The sequence below is a fragment of the Coregonus clupeaformis genome, chromosome 6, assembly GCF_020615455.1.
Source record: "Coregonus clupeaformis isolate EN_2021a chromosome 6, ASM2061545v1, whole genome shotgun sequence".
Lineage (NCBI taxonomy): Eukaryota > Metazoa > Chordata > Actinopteri > Salmoniformes > Salmonidae > Coregonus > Coregonus clupeaformis.
The window spans coordinates 10,140,982-10,161,300 of NC_059197.1; the positions used below are offsets into that span (position 1 = coordinate 10,140,982).

At 43.1% G+C, this 20,319-nt stretch overlaps 1 protein-coding gene across 1 annotated transcript in view; it reads right to left on the reverse strand.

Moving 5' to 3' along the window:
• LOC121567293 (protein furry homolog) overlaps nt 1-20,319 on the reverse strand; it is a 207,458-nt gene that overhangs the window by 155,255 nt on the left and 31,884 nt on the right. The window contains exons 14-22 of the mRNA XM_045218226.1: nt 18,064-18,150; nt 13,192-13,363; nt 12,607-12,739; nt 12,177-12,284; nt 9,830-9,974; nt 9,579-9,689; nt 6,029-6,202; nt 5,445-5,531; nt 4,616-4,875 (exon numbers count right to left, since the gene is read on the reverse strand). Coding sequence (XP_045074161.1) covers nt 4,616-4,875; nt 5,445-5,531; nt 6,029-6,202; nt 9,579-9,689; nt 9,830-9,974; nt 12,177-12,284; nt 12,607-12,739; nt 13,192-13,363; nt 18,064-18,150 — 1,277 coding nt within the window. The remainder of the gene's footprint in view (nt 1-4,615; nt 4,876-5,444; nt 5,532-6,028; nt 6,203-9,578; nt 9,690-9,829; nt 9,975-12,176; nt 12,285-12,606; nt 12,740-13,191; nt 13,364-18,063; nt 18,151-20,319) is intronic.

Here is a 20,319-nt window from a genome sequence, read left to right on the forward strand (position 1 = left end):
ACAATTTGTGGCTGACTAAATACTTTTTTCCCCCACTGTATATGCACACCATGAAAAGAGAAACAATCTGGCCACTAAGGGCTTCATTAAATGATTATGATTTTGATTGTGTGTGTGTGTGTGTGTGTATGTATGTATGTACAGTGGGGAGAACAAGTGTTTGATACACTGCCGATTTTGCAGGTTTTCCTACTTACAAAGCATGTAGAGGTCTGTAATTTTTATCATATGTACACTTCAACTGTCAGAGACGGAATCTAAAACAAAAATCCAGAAAATCACATTGTATGATTTTTAAGTAATTAATTTGCATTTTATTGCATGACATAAGTATTTGATCACCTACCAACCAGTAAGAATTCCGGCTCTCACAGACCTGTTCGTTTTTCTTTAAGAAGCCCTCCTGTTCTCCACTCATTACCTGTATTAACTGCACCTGTTTGAACTCGTTACCTGTATAAAAGACACCTGTCCACACACTCAATCAAACAGACTCCAACCTCTCCACAATGGCCAAGACCAGAGAGCTGTGTAAGGACATCAGGGATAAAATTGTAGACCTGCACAAGGCTGGGATGGGCTACAGGACAATAGGCAAGCAGCTTGGTGAGAAGGCAACAACTGTTGGCGCAATTATTAGAAAATGGAAGAAGTTCAAGGTGACGGTCAATCACCCTCGGTCTGGGGCTCCATGCAAGATCTCACCTCGTGGGGCATCAATGATCATGAGGAAGGTGAGGGATCAGCCCAGAACTACACGGCAGGACCTGGTCAATGACCTGAAGAGAGCTGGGACCACAGTCTCAAAGAAAACCGTTAGTAACACACTACGCCGTCATGGATTAAAATCCTGCAGCGCACGCAAGGTCCCCCTGCTCAAGCCAGCGCATGTCCAGGCCCGTCTGAAGTTTGCCAATGACCATCTGGATGATCCAGAGGAGGAATGGGAGAAGGTCATGTGGTCTGATGAGACAAAAATAGAGCTTTTTGGTCTAAACTCCACTCGCCGTTTTTGGAGGAAGAAGAAGGATGAGTACAACCCAAAGAACATCATCCCAACCGTGAAGCATGGAGGTGGAAACATCATTTTTGGGGATGCTTTTCTGCAAAGGGGACAGGACGACTGCACCGTATTGAGGAGAGGCTGGATGGGGCCATGTATCGCGAGATCTTGGCCAACAACTTCCTTCCCTCAGTAAGAGCGTTGAAGATGGGTCGTGGCTGGGTCTTCCAGCATGACAACGACCCGAAACACACAGCCAGGGCAACTAAGGAGTGGCTCCGTAAGAAGCATCTCAAGGTCCTGGAGTGGCCTAGCCAGTCTCCAGACCTGAACCCAATAGAACATCTTTGGAGGGAGCTGAAAGTCCGTATTGCCCAGCGACAGCCCCGAAACCTGAAGGATCTGGAGAAGGTCTGTATGGAGGAGTGGGCCAAAATCCCTGCTGCAGTGTGTGCAAACCTGGTCAAGACCTACAGGAAATGTATGATCTCTGTAATTGCAAACAAAGGTTTCTGTTCCAAATATTAAGTTCTGCTTTTCTGATGTATCAAAAACTTATGTCATGCAATAAAATGCAAATTAATTACTTAAAAATGAGAGAGAGAGTGTGTGTGGAATGGGAGGCATGTAACTATCACACAAGTTATTATGGAAACCCCTAGTGCTGTGGGGTGGTCATGAAATTTGGTCAGCCGGTTATTGTCATGCAAAAGACTGTCGGTCTCACGGTAATTTACCGTTAATTAACAAACACGTTTAGCATCTCCAGGCCTCCACGCATATACAGTGGCTTGCGAAAGTATTCACCCCCCTTGGCATTTTTCATTTTTTTTTGCCTTACAACCTGGAATTAAAATGGATTTTGGGGGGGTTTGTATCATTTGATTTACACAACATGCCTACCACTTTGAAGATGTAAAATATGTTTTATTGTGAAACAAACAAGAAATAAGACAAAAAAACAATACTTTGTAGAGCCACCTTTTGCAGCAATTACAGCTGCAAGTCTCTTGGAGTATGTCTCTATAAGCTTGGCACATCTAGCCACTGGGATTTTCGTCCATTCTTCAAGGCAAAACTGCTCCAGTTCCTTCAGGTTGGATGGGTTCCACTGGTGTACAGCAATGTTTAAGTCATACCACAGATTCTCAATTGGATTGAGGTCTGGGCTTGACTAGGCCATTCCAAGACATTTAAATATTTCCCCTTAAACCACTCAAGTGTTGCTTTAGCAGTATGCTTAGGATCATTGTCCTGCTGGAAGGTGAACCTCCTTCCCAGTCTCAAATCTCTGGAAGACTGAAACAGGTTTCCCTCAAGAATTTCCCTGTATTTAGCGCCATCCATCATTCCTTCAATTCTGACCAGTTTCCCAGTCCCTGCCGATGAAAAACATCCCCACAGCATGATGCTGCCACCACCATGCTTCACTGTGGGGATGGTGTTCTCGGGGTGATGAGAGGTGTTGGATTTGTGCCAGACAAAGCGTTTTCCTTGATGGCCAAAAAGCTAGATTTTAGTCTCATCTGACCAGAGTACCTTCTTCCATATGTTTGGGGAGTCTCCCACATGCCTTTTGGCGAACACCAAACGTGTTTGCTTATTTTTTTCTTTAAGCAATGGCTTTTTTCTGGCCACTCTTCCATAAAGCCCAGCTCTGTGGAGTGCACGGATTAAAGTGGTCCTATGGACAGATGCTCCAATCTCCGCTGTGGAGCTTTGCAGCTCCTTCAGGGTTATCTTTGGTCTCTTTGTTGCCTCTCTGATTAATGCCCTCCTTGCCTGGTCCGTGAGTTTTGGTGGGCGGCACTCTCTTGGCAGGTTTGTTGTGGTGCCATATTCTTTAAAAAAAATTTTTGAATGGATTTAAAAGGGATGTTCAAAGTTTCTGATATTTTTTTATAACCCAACCCTGATCTGTACTTCTCCACAACTTTGTCCCTGACCTATTTGGAGAGCTCCTTGCTCTTCATGGTGCCGCTTGCTTGGTGGTGTCCCTTGCTTAGTGGAGTTGCAGACTCTGGGGGGCCTTTCAGAACAGGTATATATATACTGAGATCATGTGACACTTAGATTGCACACAGGTGGACTTTATTTAACTAATTATGTGACTTCTTAAGGTAATTGGTTGCACCAGATCTTATTTAGGGGCTTCATAGCAAAGGGGGTGAATACATATGCACGCACCACTTTTCCGTCATTAATTTTTTTGAAACAAGTTATTTTTTTCATTTCACTTCACCAATTTGGACTATGTTGTGTATGTCCATTACATGAAATGCAAATAGAAATACATTTAAATCACAGGTTGTAATGCAACAAAATAGGAAAAACGCCAAGGGGGATGAATACTTTTGCAAGGCACTGTACGCGTTTCAGCACTCGAACAGTTCTTGTGCTGACGTTGCTTCCAACTCGGTAGTGAGTGTTGCAACCGAGGACAGATGATTTTTACGTGCCAAGTGCTTCAGCACTCGGCGGTCCCATTCTTTGAGCTTGTGTGTCCTACCACTTTGTGGCTGAGCCGTTGTTGCTCCTAGACTTTCTACTTCACAATAACAGCACTTACAGTTGACCGGGGCAGCTCTAGCAGGGCAGAAATTTGATGAACTGACTTTTTGGAAAGATTGCATCCTATGATGGTGCCACGTTGAAAGTCACTGAGCTCTTCAGTAAGGCTATTCTACTGCCAAAGTTTGTCTATGGAGATTGCATGGCTGTGTGCTCAATTTTATACACCTGTCAGTAACAGGTGTGGCTGAAATAGCCGAATATACTAATTTGAAGGGGTGTCCACATACTTTTGTATTTATAGTGTAGATAAAGATATCCCCTGATATTGACCATTCTCGCCTAATGCAAATGTGTTGATATAACGGTAATTTATCAAAATTCTGTGTTTAACAACCATCATACTGTATGATTCAGTGCAATATGCCTATCACATTATTATTTTTTTATCTGAATTTGTACAAAAAAAAGGGTTATGCTTCCAACATATTCGGCAAGAATTAAGAGTTGGCAAAGTTAAATCAAAAGTTTTACCATGGCAACATTTGATGTAGTCACATTCACCGTGGTTGTCTGAAGAGTGATATAGAGTTCACAGCTGCCGATGCCTCATAACGATTGGTTATTCCCCATAATTTGCAACAATGTCAATGAGCGTCATCCCCACCTTTCCTTTGCAGTACCTCAAACTGTCGTGATTACCAGCTGAGATAAACTTTTATCCGTTTATTTTACTCCTGGCTCAAGGATTGTCTGGGCAATGTCTTCACATCCTCCTAAAAGTTTTTTAAAATCTAAAAACAGGTTTTAAGAACCTTTTCTGAGATGCTTTGTGGATAAGGGCCCAGGACTAGGCCTACTCTGTTTCTGGGAAACCGCCCCTTAGAGTGCTGTCCATTTTATTTTTATGGATTATCTTACATCAAGATACACATTGTAAAATACACTTTTGTACAATACTCTGACTTGTCATCCTCTGGGGCTGTACTGTACTCAATCTGTACAATAAATCAAATCCAACATGGGGTTGTGTCAGGTTGGCTTGGGTTGGAAACAATAAAGATCAAGATTCAATCAGCAATAGAATTCATCAGTACTCACGTGGGGTCCACCAGGGGCATGAGCAGCTGCATGCGCGTGAAGGCGTAGGACCAGGTGTAGCTAAGGGCGGTGGGGCAGTGTTTGGGCAGGTGGTCCTGGTGCAGCAGGCTGTAGAGACAAAGCACCCAGGGGTCCTTGACCGACTGGGCAAAGATCCACACGTGGGACGGGCTCCGGATGTCATAGTGGCTGTTGACCAGAATGGAGTTCCACTCCACCAGCCATTGCAGGTCTACTTGGTGGGTCAACGGAAGAGTGGCCTAAAAAGGAGTTTTGGGATTGGGAGACAGTAGGGTCAGGGGTTAGAGTTCAAGGGTTAGAGGTTTCAGTCAATTCAGGAAATTATCTTCAATTACAATTAAAGGCTATGGACTGTTTATTGAGAAATCATAAAAAATGAATGCAATTTTTTTGGGGTTGTTCAATTAGAATTACAATTGCAGTTCTAGAACCAGGCTAGTACTGCCATCCACAATTCTATGATCAGTGAAGCAGATTCTTCATACAGATAACTAAGGTGATCAATGGAAGCTAACCAGATCACTTGATGACAGTATGTGGAGCAGACAGGGCTACAATACCCATCCTGAATGTCTGGAGATTGAGTCATGGCACAGTGATTACAAAGTTATGAAATGCCAGAAATTGAACCTAAAATAAGTGGATTACTTAGGCGAGCGGAATGCAGCCAGACTTGCACAGAAGCTATACTGTCTGAGTACACACTGACGCCTTCAGTCTCCCCTCTCTCCCTCCACCCAAACCCTCCGCCTCCGTTCTCCCTCACACATACACACACACACAGAGTGCAACAGAGAGAAACGCTCACCGTGTCCGACACTGCCACATGGACAAAACTGTCCAGAACCACCAGGCTCAGCTGGTCCATGACCTCTATCATGGGTTTGTCATCATCCTGTAAGGTAACACAGAATCCACCATGTTCAATCAACTCTGGTCCAATACTCTGTAACCAGCATACAATTTACTGGTTAACTTTCCAGTTAGTCAGCTTGACTGGGGAGCTACACTGGGGCTTCGGGAAAACAGTCGGTTTTTAGCTGTTAGCCTACATTAGACCTGTAACTTGTTGCAGGCCTGAGCAGAGAGCATCCACTTTATCAAGTGCTCTGGGGCGTGAGCCGTGCATTGAATTCTTGAGAAAAAAAATCATAGTTTGACATTTTATGGTGAGCAGTGCAAACCTCTCGTGAAATGAATGGGAGTGTCTCACGCTCTGCAAAAGTTTCGCGTCCAGTGTAGCCTGTAAGTCAACCAGGTAGGTTAATCAGAACCACACTGCATCAAAGGTTAGAAAATAGCCTTTTGGATGTGTTGTGGTGGTTTCTATGGTTCTCCATCTTTTACAATAACAGCCCGGCGATTTTAACCCAATCTCACCCTCCCCCTTACCTCAGCCTGTCCGATGGCGAAGAACAGGCAGCGGATCTCCCTGAGGATGGCCACGGCCAGTTTGCGCGTGGCGAGCTGACAGGAGCAGAGCAGCAGCAAGGCCAGCCCCTCGACGGCGTGCAGCACCATGGAGTGGGTACCGTGATCCACCAACATGCGGTGGCTGGAGCCCGACTGCAACATCAACACAGAGGACACAGGCTCAAACAACAACACCTCAATAGAAGAGTATGGCGCACTCACAACAAAACTAGACACTCCTTTTGATTCCTTTCTGAAAAAACAGAAACCATGCCCTTATGTAAAACTGGTGCTGAACGATTTTTAAGGTCGGTTCGGTTTCGGTTCATTCATTAAAAAAAAAAATCATGGTTTTCGATTTCGTTTTCTTTGCACAAGAGTGTGCAAAGATGTCATCAAGGCAAAGGGTGGCTACTTTGAAGAATCTCAAATATAAAATATATTTTGATTTGTTTAACACTTTTTTGGTTACTACATGATTCCATATGTGTTATTTCATAGTTTTGATGTCTTCACTATTATTCTACAATGTAGAAAATAGTAAAAATAAAGAAAAATCCTTGAGCGAGTAGGTGTGTCCAAACTTTTTACTGGTACTGTATATACACAAAGATTTTTTTAAGTGACCGGGATTGCACAATAAAGTCGGGGACTTATTTCCATTGTGGTCCCTATGTTTTAAAAACATAAATTCAAATACAATTACATAGATACAGACACATTACATAGATAGAGACGAAACAATGCTCAACCTCCAGATGAGTTTGAGGGGGGAGTTTAAGTACAATTCTTACAAGCTTGTTTGTCTGGTAGCTTATTCTTTAGATATTTGGGGCTGCTGGTGAACCATGATGTGCAGGCATAATCAAAGTGACACTGGACTAGCTCACTTGCCTATAGGGTGTCTATAGCTAGGTTTCCATCCAATTGGCGACAGATTTTCATGTGACTATTCTAAAATCTTCATAAAAACAATATGCCATTTCAGAGTTTCCTTTAGGAAAATCTGGTGCCGGACAGGGAAGATTTTTCAATTATCGGACATTTGAGAAATGTAACGTCATCCATATGCATTCAAATCCAACCTGGCTCAGCCAGCACCATCAATAAACGAGGGATGTTGGACAAATGAGCCACATTTACGTGTCCTTAAAAACAAACAGCCTATTACAAATTACAAAAACACTATTCCTTGTGTTTCGATGTGTAGCATATTCAAAACTTTATAGCCTATGTTTGGGTTTTTTAGGCTACTTTCCTAAAACAATAACTGTCCAAATCACGGTTCAGCTGTCAGAGATTTTAGCACTACATTTATCATGGCATAGCAAGCAAAGTCTTAGGCGTCCACTGAATGATATTAATATTTTAATGAATATATATTTACAGTGCATTCGGAATGTATTCAGACCCCTTGACTTTTCCCACATTTTGTTACGTTACAGCCTTATTCTAAAATTGATTAAATTGTTTTTTTTCCCCCTCAATCTACACACAATACACCATAATGACAAAGCAAAAACAAGTTTTTAGATTGTTTTGCAAATGTATAAAAAATTAATAAAAGAAACAAGGCCCTTCTCCCCCGATTGCTCAGTTTGGCTGGTCGGCAAGCTCTAGGAAGCGTCTTGGTGATTCCAAACTTCTTCCATTTAAGAATGATGGAGGCCACTGTGTTCTTGGAGACCTTCAATGCTGCAGCAATTTTTTGGTACCCTTCCCCAGATCTGTGCCTTGACACAATCCTGTCTCGGAGCTCTATGGACAATTCCTTCGACCTCATGGCTTGGTTTTTGCTCTGACGTGCACTGTCAACTGTGGGACTTTATATAGACAGGTGTGTGCCTTTCCAAATCATGTCAAATCAATTGAATTTACCACAGGTGGACTTCAATCAAGTTGTAGAAGGATGCTTAATGGAAACAGGATGCACCTGAACTCAATTTCGAGTCTCATAGCAAAGGGTCTGAATACTTATGTAAATAAGGTATTTCTGTATTTTATTTTTTATAAATTTGCAAACATTTCTAAAAACCAGTTTTCGCATTGTCATTATGGGATATTGTGTGTAGACTGATGAGGTAAAAACTGTATTAATCCATTTTAGAATAAGGCTGTAACAACAACAAGGTGGAAAAAGTCAAGGGGTCTGAATACTTTCTGAAAGCACTGTATAGCCTATATAAAAGGAAGAGAAGCTTAGGCCTAACCCCAGAGAGATAGAGATATGCCGGTGGCATGCTACGACACAGACATGCATTTCTTTATGTCAGATGGCTACTGCATCTGCTATACAGACGTACAGAAGGAAGTTGATCCGAATATTTTGTATGAAGATAAGCATTATATTGTTCGATTATAGGAGTAACTCTGGTAGGCCTGAAATAGTCTTCCTCACCTCAAGTTCAACTGTCGGAGTCAGTTGGAGTGCCGAGGCGCACTGCCCACATATCATAGGCCCCTCCCCCATAAAACACACAACCCTCCCCAAAGCAAAAAAAAAAAAAGTTTGACAACCCTCCCCTATTTGGGACAACCCCTCCCCCACAGTACATTTCAGTCTGTCCCTAACACAGAATAAAACAATTAATAAAAGTCCCATGATGGTAGTGACTGCCCATTACTGCTTATCACTTATTAACCATAATTTATTCACATTACATTAATAAAATATTTGTTTTATTTGATGACTTTATTATTTAATTCCAAGTCATCATCTCAGCTCTATAGAGCTGCTGCCTATGCTGTCTGACAAAATCATTTACGTAGTTCTTCAACGTAAATAAGGTATACTTTATTGACTGCTGAATACCAACTATCAATCACTTAGATCAGGTATTTTCAGGCTTGTGAAGCCACTGTTTTCTATCCCCATGTAATCTTCTGTCAGTCTCTTGCTGCATTCAAAACAACTGGGAACTGGCAACTCTCCGACTTCCAACTTCAGTGCGTTCAAAACTGGGAACTCTGAAAACATTGAGCTCCGACTGGGAAAAATCGATTTGAACGGTCATCCAACTCGGAATTCCAACTTGGGAATTCGGGCCTATTTCTAGAGCTCCGACCTTCCGACCTGAAGATCACTGACGTCATGATTTGATCTAATCTTTTTCAGAGTTCCCAGTTGTTTTGAACGTGGCATCTGTGTCAGCTCCGCACAGACTGGACAAGTTTAAGCGGGCATGCAATGGATTATGGTCATTGTAATTAAGTACCACATTTTCTGTGCTAAACTGTGTAGAATATTGTCCTGTTGGAAACTACAACTCCCTACTACAATGCACAGTACAGGCTTGATCTGATTTATCTCTACAGAAACTGCACATCGAGCTCACAGAAAAAAACGAAATAAAATGGAATTCAAATAATTGAACCGACATCGGTAAATGTGTTGTTTAAAAACCGAATTGCTCAAAACTACATAAAACATACAGGCACTTAATGTAACTACGCATTACACATCACAGCCTATATCTCCACTGTAAGAGTAATAAGGAAATGTTAGACAGCCTATCTCTGTTTACTGTACCTCTGCAGTGCGTATCTTGGCCGTGTCGCAGCCCTTCTCTGGGGCTGACAGAGCCTGTCTCCACTGGGTCAACAGCTGGAGCAGCAGCCTGAGGGAGGTGTCCAGTAGGGCCTGCAATCAATCAATTAGTCAATCAATCCATCCATCAATCAAGAAATCAACTCATCAAGCCAACAATCAACTCATCATAGTTCCATCCAGCCGTCTATACATTAACCCATCCATCCGTCCATCCATCCATCCATCTGTACCTGGTGGCTGTCCTGAACCTCCCGCAACAGGAAGTTGATGAAGCCAAACAGGACGTCATCACGCCACTCAGGGAAGTCCACCAGTAAACTCTGGAGGGAGTTCTGGGCTATGAGGCGTAGCTCGTCGTCCATGTGAATGGTCAACCTGGGAGAAAAATAACACACACAAGGTGCGTTTTAAAGTTTACTAAACTGTACTTAAAGCTGAAATCCTTAATTGCTACATCAATATTTGGACAAACAAAAACAGGTTTGTAGAAATATTTGCAAATGTATTAAAAATAAAAAACGGAAATATCACATTTACATAAGTATTCAGAACCTTTACTCAGAACTTTGTTGAAGCACCTTTGGCAGCGATTACAGCCTTGAGTCTTTTTGGGTATGACGCTACAAGCTTGGCACACCTGTATCTGGGGAGTTTCTCCTATTCTTCTCTGCAGATCCTCTCAAGCTCTGTCAGGTTGGATGGGGAGCGTTGCTGCACAGCTCTTTTCAGGTCTCTCCAGAGATGTTCGATCGGGTTCAACTCCGGGCTCTGGCTGGGCCACTCAAGGACATTCAGAGACTTGTCCCAAAGCCACTCCTGCGTTGTCTTGGCTGTGTGCTGAGGGTTCATTGTCCTGTTGAGGTCCTGTTAGCTCTGGAGCAGGTTTTCATCAAGGATCTCTCTGTACTTTGCTCCATTCATCTTTGCCTCGATCCTGACTAGTCTCCCAGTCCATGCCGCTGAAAAAAAATCCCCCCCAGCATGATGCTGCCACCACCATTCTTCATCGTAGGGATGGTGCAAGGTTTCCTCCAGACGTGACGCTTGGCATTCAGGCCAAAGAGTTCAATCTTGGTTTCATCAGACCAGAGAATCTTGTTTCTCATGGTCTGAGAGTCTTTAGGTGCCTTTTGGCAAACTCCAAGTGGGCGGTCATGTGCCTTTTACTGAGGAGTGGCTTCCGTCAGGCCACTACCATAAAGGCCTGATTGGTGGAGTGCTGCAGAGATGGTTGTCCTTCTGGTAGGTTCTCACATCTCTACAGAGCTCTGTCAGAGTGACCATCGGGTTCTTGGTCACCTCCCTGACAAAGGTCCTTCTCCCCCGCCTCAGTTTGTCTGGGTGGCCAGCTCTAAGAAGAGTCTTGGTGGTTCTAAACTTTTTCCATTTAAGAATGATGGAGGCCACTGTGTTCTTGGGGACTTTCAATGCTGCAGAAATATTTTGGCACCCTTCCCCAGATCTGTGCATCGACACAATCCTGTCTCGGAGCTCTACGGACAATTCCTTCGAACTTTTGCTCTGACATGCACTATCAACTGTGGGACCTTATATAGACAGGTGTGTGCCTTTCCAAATCATGTCCAATCAATTGAATTTACCACAGGTGGACTCTAATCTAGTTGTAGAAACATCAAGGATGATCAATGGAAACAGGATGCACCTGAGCTCAATTGTCGAGTCTCATAGCAAAGGGTCTGAATACTTATGTAAATAAGATATCTGTTTTTTATTTTTAATACATTTGCAAAAAAATCTAAAACCAGTTTTTGCTTCGTCATTATGGGTTATTGTGTGTAGATTACTGAGGAAAAAAAATAAAAAATTTTAGAATAATGTGGAAAAAGTCAAGCGGTCTGAGTACTTTCCGAAGGCACTGTATAAATAAATGACATATACCCATTGATTCTTGAAGAATATAACTTATAAATGCCTAATGAGCTTAGTTCAACTGTCGTACCCTATCAGAACCCAAAATATAAGCTTGTTTATTTTGATGTTTGTAAACAATGTAAACAAACACTATATAGCCTCAAAACATGGTTTAAACTATGATTTTGATTATAATGGATGGTCAGTCCTTGCATCCATAGCTCTGTCTATGAATTTGAGAGTGATTACATTTCTCCAGGCCCATCCCTCAGCTTTTTACCAAAACACAGGTGGGGTGAACACTTTGTTACTGTTTCAATTAAGGATTCTAGCTTTAAATAATTGCCTCCTTATAACACATTGTTAAAGAAAAGTTTCAAATGAAATCACGCTGCCAGAATATAATGAGGTTTATGGTAGTGTTTCCAGTCAGGTAAGATAGGAATGGTTTCTGGTCTTAAGTGGGTTCAGCATGAGAAATGTCACCTAATTATCTGAATGCCCTGGTCAAATATCCAACAGCAGGCCTCTGCAGGATCGTGTTACTGAGGTTTCGGGAAACCTGATGGATTGGCCCATTAATTACAATGGTTTTCCTGCAATTTTACACACACACACACACACACACACACACACACACACAGGCAGATAAACACACACATACATGCATGCACACACACACGCACGACACACACACACATTCACCGAGACAGCAGGTCTATGAGTTCGGGCTTGGACATGCCGTCCGGCAGGACGCGAGGGATGGCCGCCACACACGTCCTGAACAAGTCGATCTTCGGCTTCCTCTCTCCTCTGACAAACGAGACAACGTCAAGATCAGGTCAACAGCACAACTGCCTGGCTTTCAGTTTGTCATTAGGTATGCAATGTAAAATGCCCCCCAATAATGACATACAGAAAAACAAAAACATTTGTGACAACTGCTAAACCAAGGTACATCAAGAGTAGGGCCTTTAGTTTTACTTTTTCCTGACCACATGATCTAAATGGGAAACCTTTTTCCTGGCCAATCCAGGTTGAAACTTGGAGGATTCCCAGTTTTAGGACTCTGGAGAGCTGGGAACTTTGGGAAAGTTTCTGTAAATGTAAAACCCTAACTGAGTAGCACACGTACGTGATCATGTCCTCAGGCTCTTTGTTGAGCATCTGGACGTTGGTCATCATCAAGCATCGGCCCACCTCCTTGTCCAGGTGTCTCAGGCTGTTGTCTATGGCCTTCCTCACCTGGGAGTAGTACAGGGACATACCTACAGCACAGGGGAAGAACACATCATTACGTTTCAGAATCTATTCATATAGGGACATACTTACATGGGAAGGTGCATGGTGAACAACACAAGCTTTTATTCCAGTACAACAATTCTAGTAATTCATTCTGCCATCCATCCATCCATCCATCCATCCATCCATCCATCCATCAACCCACACATCCATCCATCCATCCATCCATGTATCTATCCACCAACCCACACATCCATCCATCATCCATCCATCCATCCATCCATCCATCCATCCATCCATCCATCCATCCATCCATCCATCCATCCATCCATCCATCCATCCATCCATTTATCTATCCACCAACCCACACATCCATCCATCATCCATCCATCCATCCATGTATCTATCCACCAACCCACACATCCATCCACACATCCACAACATATAAGAAAAGTAGATAGTCCACCTGGTGACCCACCTATGACCTTGGCTTCGTCATCGGTCAGGGTTTTGCTCAGGTAAGTCTTCTTTACCCTGAGTGTGTTGCCCGAGGGCAGCGTGGTTCCTGTGTTGGGCATGGGCGGCTCCTCATCCTTCTGCTGCAGCTTGTCAGCTATCACCAGGAACGCTCTCAGGCCTATATTCATTCTCTGGACAAAAGACACACACTGGAATGCTGTGTTAATTGTCATGATATCATGGCTGATTTGATTGATTGATTACATGTATTGTCCTTTTACAGGAAATTATTTTTACATTTCTTGTTATTCTGAAGCTGTTATGTTGTTCAGTGTGTTCAATGCAGTTCTGCTTTAAAAAATGGCAGTGCAATTTAGAAAATATAGCTGCAAGCAGAAATGAACAGGGATCTGTTCACAGGGTGACAGAAAGGACCCCAGGTAATGTCCCGCCAATTCTAAAACCAAAGTGGCGCCGCTGGTGATAACACACAGAAAGCTACCAAGCTACCATTCCTGTATAACACATTTTCACAACTCTAGGGACATAAAATCCTTATAGTCCCGTGTAGCTCAGTTGGTAGAGCATGGCGCTTGCAACGCCAGGCTTGTGGGTTCGATTCCCACAGGTACCAGTATGAAAATGTATGCACTCACTAACTGTAAGTCGCTCTGGATAAGAGCGTCTGCTAAATGACTAAAATGTAAAATTAAAATAAATCACTATGAGACATCGTCAGCCCGATGGCCCACATTTGTGGGTCTGGCTCATGGATTATATAGCCTACAGCCACAAAAACGGATGAAAATGTTAATATGTTCTTTCAAATATTTTTTTGTTAGTTTTTTGTTTCCTAGGACCTTCATAAACACAACCAAATTATTATTTTTCCAATAGCGTATTAAATATACAGTGGGGAGAACAAGTATTTGATACACTGCCGATTTTGCAGGTTTTCCTACTTACAAAGCATGTAGAGGTCTGTAATTTTTATCATAGGTACACTTAAACTGTGAGAGACCGAATCAAAAACAAAAATCCAGAAAATCACATTGTATGATTTTTAAGTAATTAATTTGCATTTTATTGCATGACATAAGTATTTGATACATCAGAAAAGCAGAACTTAATATTTGGTACAGAAACCTTTGTTTGCAATTACAGAGATCATACGTTTCCTGTAGGTCTTGACCAGGTTTGCACACACTGCAGCAGGGATTTAGCCCACCCCTCCATACAGACCTTCTCCAGATCCTTCAGGTTTCGGGGCTGTCGCTGGGCAATACGGACTTTCAGCTCCCTCCAAAGATTTTCTATTGGGTTCAGGTCTGGAGACTGGCTAGGCCACTCCAGGACCTTGAGATGCTTCTTACTGAGCCACTCCTTAGTTGCCCTGGCTGTGTGTTTCGGGTCGTTGTCATGCTGGAAGACCCAGCCACGACCCATCTTCAATGCTCTTACTGAGGGAAGGAGGTTGTTGGCCAAGATCTCGCGATACATGGCCCCATCCATCCTCCCCTCAATACAGTGCAGTCGTCCTGTCCACTTTGTAGAAAAGCATCCCCAAATAATGATGTTTCCACCTCCATGCTTCACGGTTGGGATGGTGTTCTTGGGGTTGTACTCATCCTTCTTCTTCCTCCAAACACGGCGAGTGGAGTTTAGACCAAAAAGCTATATTTTTGTCTCATCAGACCACATGACCTTCTCCCATTCCTCCTCTGGATCATCCAGATGGTATTGGCAAACTTCAGACGGGCCTGGACATGCGCTGGCTTGAGCAGGGGGACCTTGCGTGCACTGCAGGATTTTAATCCATGACGGCGTAGTGTGTTACTAATGGTTTTCTTTGAGACTGTGGTCCCAGCTCTCTTCAGGTCATTGACCAGGTCCTGCCGTGTAGTTCTGGGCTGATCCCTCACCTTCCTCATGATCATTGATGCCCCACGAGGTGAGATCTTGCATGGAGCCCCAGACCGAGGGTGATTGACCGTCATCTTGAACTTCTTCCATTTTCTAATAATTGCGCCAACAGTTGTTGCCTTTTTCACCAAGCTGCTTGCCTATTGTCCTGTAGCCCACCCCAGCCTTGTGCAGGTCTACAATTTTATCCCTGATGTCCTTACACAGCTCTCTGGTCTTGGCCATTGTGGAGAGGTTGGAGTCTGTTTGATTGAGTGTGTGGACAGGTGTCTTTTATACAGGTAACGAGTTCAAACAGGTGCAGTTAATACAGGTAATGAGTGGAGAACAGGAGGGCTTCTTAAAGAAAAACTAACAGGTCTGTGAGAGCCGGAATTCTTACTGGTTGGTAGGTGATCAAATACTTATGTCATGCAATAAAATGCAAATTAATTACTTAAAAATCATACAATGTGATTTTCTGGACTTTTGTTTCAGATTCCGTCTCTCACAGTTGAAGTGTCCCTATGATAAAAATTACAGACCTCTACATGCTTTGTAAGTAGGAAAACCTGCAAAATCGGCAGTGTATCAAATACTTGTTCTCCCCACTGTATGTATTAGACTGTTAGAATGTTGACGTCCAAAAGACGTTTCATTGGCACAAAGGGGGGTCCAACGAGTCAGGCTTTTATAGTGTTCATGTATTGAGTTTATACAGTATACCAATTCTGAGGTTAATTGGACTAATGGTTTATGTTAAGATTTGTGAAATATTTACAGCGTTATTTTCACAATATTTAACATTGTTCATCTATATAATTTAAATCTAACATTAATTTGCATGAGACAAAGTCCACTTGATCAATAGTTATTGCTCTAGTACCCTATGCCACTGGTGCCAATGGCATCTATAGAACCACCAACTGGTCTGGTGCAGCCATCTAAGGTTGCAGTGACTTTATGATGTTCACACAAGGACATATACACTGAGTATACCAAACATTAGGGACACCCTCCAAATATTGAGTTGCGCACCCCCCCCCCACCCCACACACTTTTGCCCTCAGAACAGCCTCAATTCGTCAGGGCATGGACTCTACAAGGTTTCAAAAGCATTCCACCGGGATGCTGGCCCATGTTGACTCCAATATCCCACAGTTGTCAAGTTGGCTGGATGTCCTTTGGGTGGTGGACCATTTTTAGTACACACGGGAAACTGATGAGCGTGAAAAACCCAGCAGCGTTGCAGTTCTTGACCCAAACTGGTGCACCTGGCACCTACTACCATACCCCGTTCAAAGGCACTTAAATATTTTGTTTGCCCAGTCAACCTCTGAATGGCACACATACACAATCCATGTCTCAATAGTCTCAAGGCTTAAAAATCCTTCTTTAACCTGTCTCCTCCCCTTCATCTACACTGATTGATGTGGATTTAACAAGTGACATTAATAAGGGATCATAGCTTTCACTGGGATTCACCTAGTCAGTCTATGTCATGGAAAGTGCAGGTGTTCTTAATGTTTTGTATACTAAGGTTTACATACCAATTTCCATGGGCCCATGTCCATCGGTTCAGTTCTTATAGCCCTGGTGTGATATGGTGCAATCTAGCAGTGTAGTGTGGCAGACTTTGAATGCAGCAACTAATCATTCTCAAATTCATTAGAGACTAATTAATTGAGTCTATATACTACATCTGGTGTCAATCTGACTGATGGTTCTTGAGAAGAAGATTTATTTAGTATCTATTGGAACAGAGCGGCCATATTTGAATGCAACAACCATTAGACTGATGTAAATACACATTCTGACATATGGTTCATTAGGAGAAGATAATTGCAGATGATTTTGAGCATTAGCGTTATATGCCAAGAATAAGTTGTTAATAGTTTCCTTGTTTTTTTTTATATCAATACGAAATTCAGTGTGGTTCATTTTAGGGACGTCCATGACAGCAATGACAAGTTCCAAGTTGATAGGCTTGGTTTAAATGGACACGTAAAATCAGATTCTTGACTCGTCAATAACTCAGCCATCTTTTGACCAATCCCTTAGCTTTTCTCAAAACTAAGTTAAGAGATGTACCATGGGCCTACATTCCGAATTGGTGTCATTTGGTCTTATGCTTCATGAGAATAAGTATTTTTTTGCATATTTTGGCATTTTAGCGTATGTGTTAAAATGCATTTACTGGTATAGTGTGGCCATCTTTGAATGCATCAGCCTTATTTTTGTGATGAGTGCAAAGACCACATCTGGAGTGAATCTGACTTTGTATTATTATTTTAAGCATTAGTTTTGCATAATAAAAAAGTGAATTGTTAATAGTTTCCTTATTTTTTAAGACATTCATCATGGTAATGTCTTTGGTAACCCCACAACGTTTCAAGTTGATAGGCCATTGTGGAGTGCATTTACAAGGATTTAAATGGACACCTAAAATCTGATTTCCTGATTTATCAATAACTCAACCATCTCTTAACCAATCCCTTAACTTTTCTCAAACTAAGTTAAGAGATGTACCATGGGCCTACATACCAAATGTTATTTGGATCGTATGGTTAATGAGAATACGTTTTTCAAAGGTTTTCCATAATTTCCAAAATTGAGGAAAATCTATCCTAACGGACATTATGGGTCCTTGAGGCAAATTTGTTCAGCATGAGGAAAGACAACTACATACAAAGTTCCAAGTCTCTAGGTCAAACGGGGCGACAGATGTGAGGGTTTAAGTGAGACTTCTTATAAGAGTGCCCCCTATAGGCCAATCTATGCTTGAGCTATTTGACCAAGTCAAGGAAAATTAAAATAATAAGAATTCAGACAATAACATTAGGTTTCACAGCTTTGCTGTGAACCCCAAATGATTACTGCAAAGGCATGTCTGCATGAATATGTCTCTAGTGACATTAAATAAGGTTGTTGAATTTTATATAATGAATATTGAAGAATTATGGAATTCAAAGCCAATTGTGTACTGTACCTCTGGGTTAAGACTAAAGGCTTTGGCTGGTTTTCCAACACACAGAAGGTCAAAGATGATCTCTTTCATGGCAAAGTCCAGTCGTTCCTGTGGTGGAAAAGAGGGTTTAGAACAGATTTGTAATATTGTTGCTGTTTTCACATCGTCACATTCACATCAGAGAGGAAGGATCCACACCACTCTCTCACTTGAGTATCTTTCCTAGTTATTTTCAGATATAATTTTGCTCTTTTGTAACTATGTGTGTGTGTTTTCTATACCTGTTCGCTCCTCTCCCTGTAGACGCTCCCCACCCCTTGGCTGCAACCCTTCTAATTTAGTGTACCCTGTGCGCACAACCCATGTGAAATTCCTGGTCTCCGGCAGCGTTTGGAACTGCCTTTCTGCGGCCAAGAACGCAGAGTTTATCTCATCCTATGCTGCACTTCAGTCCCTTTACTTTTTGGCCCTGACGGAGACATGGATCACCCCAGAGAACACTGCTACTCCAGCTGCTCTCTCTTCATCTGACTACGTTTTCTCTCATAGTCCGAGAGCATCTGGTCGTCGAGGTGGTGGCACAGGGCTACTCATTTCTCCTAAGTGAAGATTTTCTCTTTTCACCATCTCTCACCTGTCCATCTCCTCATTTGAATTCCATGCTGTCACTGTCACTTGCCCAGTCAAGCTTAATATTGTCGCCCACCAGGTGCCCTTAGAGAGTTCCTCAATGAACTTGACACCTTGATAAGCTAATTTCCTGTCGATGGCTCACCGCTCTTCGTACTTGGTGACTTCAACCTCCCGACGTCTGCCTTCGATTCATTTCTTTCCAACTCTCTCTTTCCCCTCCTTGCCTCTTTTGACCTCACCATTTCCCAGTCCCATTCTACTCACAAAGCAGGCAATACGCTTGACCTCATCTTTACTAGAGGCTGTTCGCCTACTAATCTCACTGCAACCCCCCTCTAGGTCTCTGATCACTAATTTGTTTCCCTTTCTGTCTCCCTTTCCTCGAACCCTAGCCACTCAGCCCCTACCCAGATGCTGATGCGCCGTCGCAAGCTTCGCTCTCTCTCTCCCTTCCACTAAATCCTTCTCCCACCTGTCTCCTCATTCTGCCTCTTCCACCCTACTCTCCTCCCTTTCCTATGACTTACACTGTCCCCTTTCCTCCTGGCTGGCTCGGCCCTCCCCTCCTGCTCCGTGGCTGAGTGACTCCTTGCGAGCTAATAGAACAGGGCTGCAGGCAGCTGAGCGAAAACGGAGGAAAACTAAACTTCCAGAGGACCTATCATCCTTTCACTCCCTCCTCTCTACCTTCTCTTCCTCTGTATCCACTGCTAAAGCCACTTTTCTATCATTCTACATTTCAAGTTTCTGCCTCTAACCCTAAGAATCTCTTTTCCACCTTCTCCTCCCTCCTTAATCCTCCACCCCCTCCCCCTCCCTCTCTGCGGATGACACTGTCAACCACTTTGAAAAGAAGGTTGACGACATCCGCTCCTCATTCACTCAGCCTATTGAGTCCACTGGTCCCACACAAACAGAACTACCCAACGCCTTGACCTCTTTCTCCTCTCTCTCAAGATGAAATCCTGCGACTAGAGAGGTCCAGCTGCCTGACACTATCCCCTTCTCCCATTCCCCACTTACCTCATGAGCTCATCCCTGACCACTGGCTGAGTACCCTATGACTTCACAATGGCCCAAGTCGCGCCCCTCCTCAAGAAACCAACACTCGACTCCTCTGACAACAAAAACTACAGACCGGTATGCAGTCTCTGACCAACTCTCTCGTTATCGCTCTCAGAACGATCTTCTTGACCCTAACCAGTCAGGCTACAAGATGGGTCACTCAACCGAGACTGCTCATCTCTGTCACAGAGGCTCTCAAAAGCTGAGTTTCTCATCCTCCTACATCTATCCACTGCCTTCGACACCATGAACCATCAAATCCTCCTCTCCACTTTCTAAGGGCTGGTCCTGCATCTCAGGCTCTAAACACACTTGGATTGCATCCTACCTGGCAGGCCACTCCTACCAGGTGACGTGGAGAGGATCTGTGTCTGCACCACATACTCTCACTACTGGTGTCCCCCAGGACTCAATTCTAGGCCCTCTCCTCTTCTGTCTATACACCAAGTCACTTGGCTCTGTCATATCCTCACATGGTCTCTCCTATCGTTGCTATGCGGATGACACTCAACTACTTTTCTCCTTCACCCCTTCTGACACCCAGATGGCGACACGCATCTCTGCATGCCTGGCAGATAT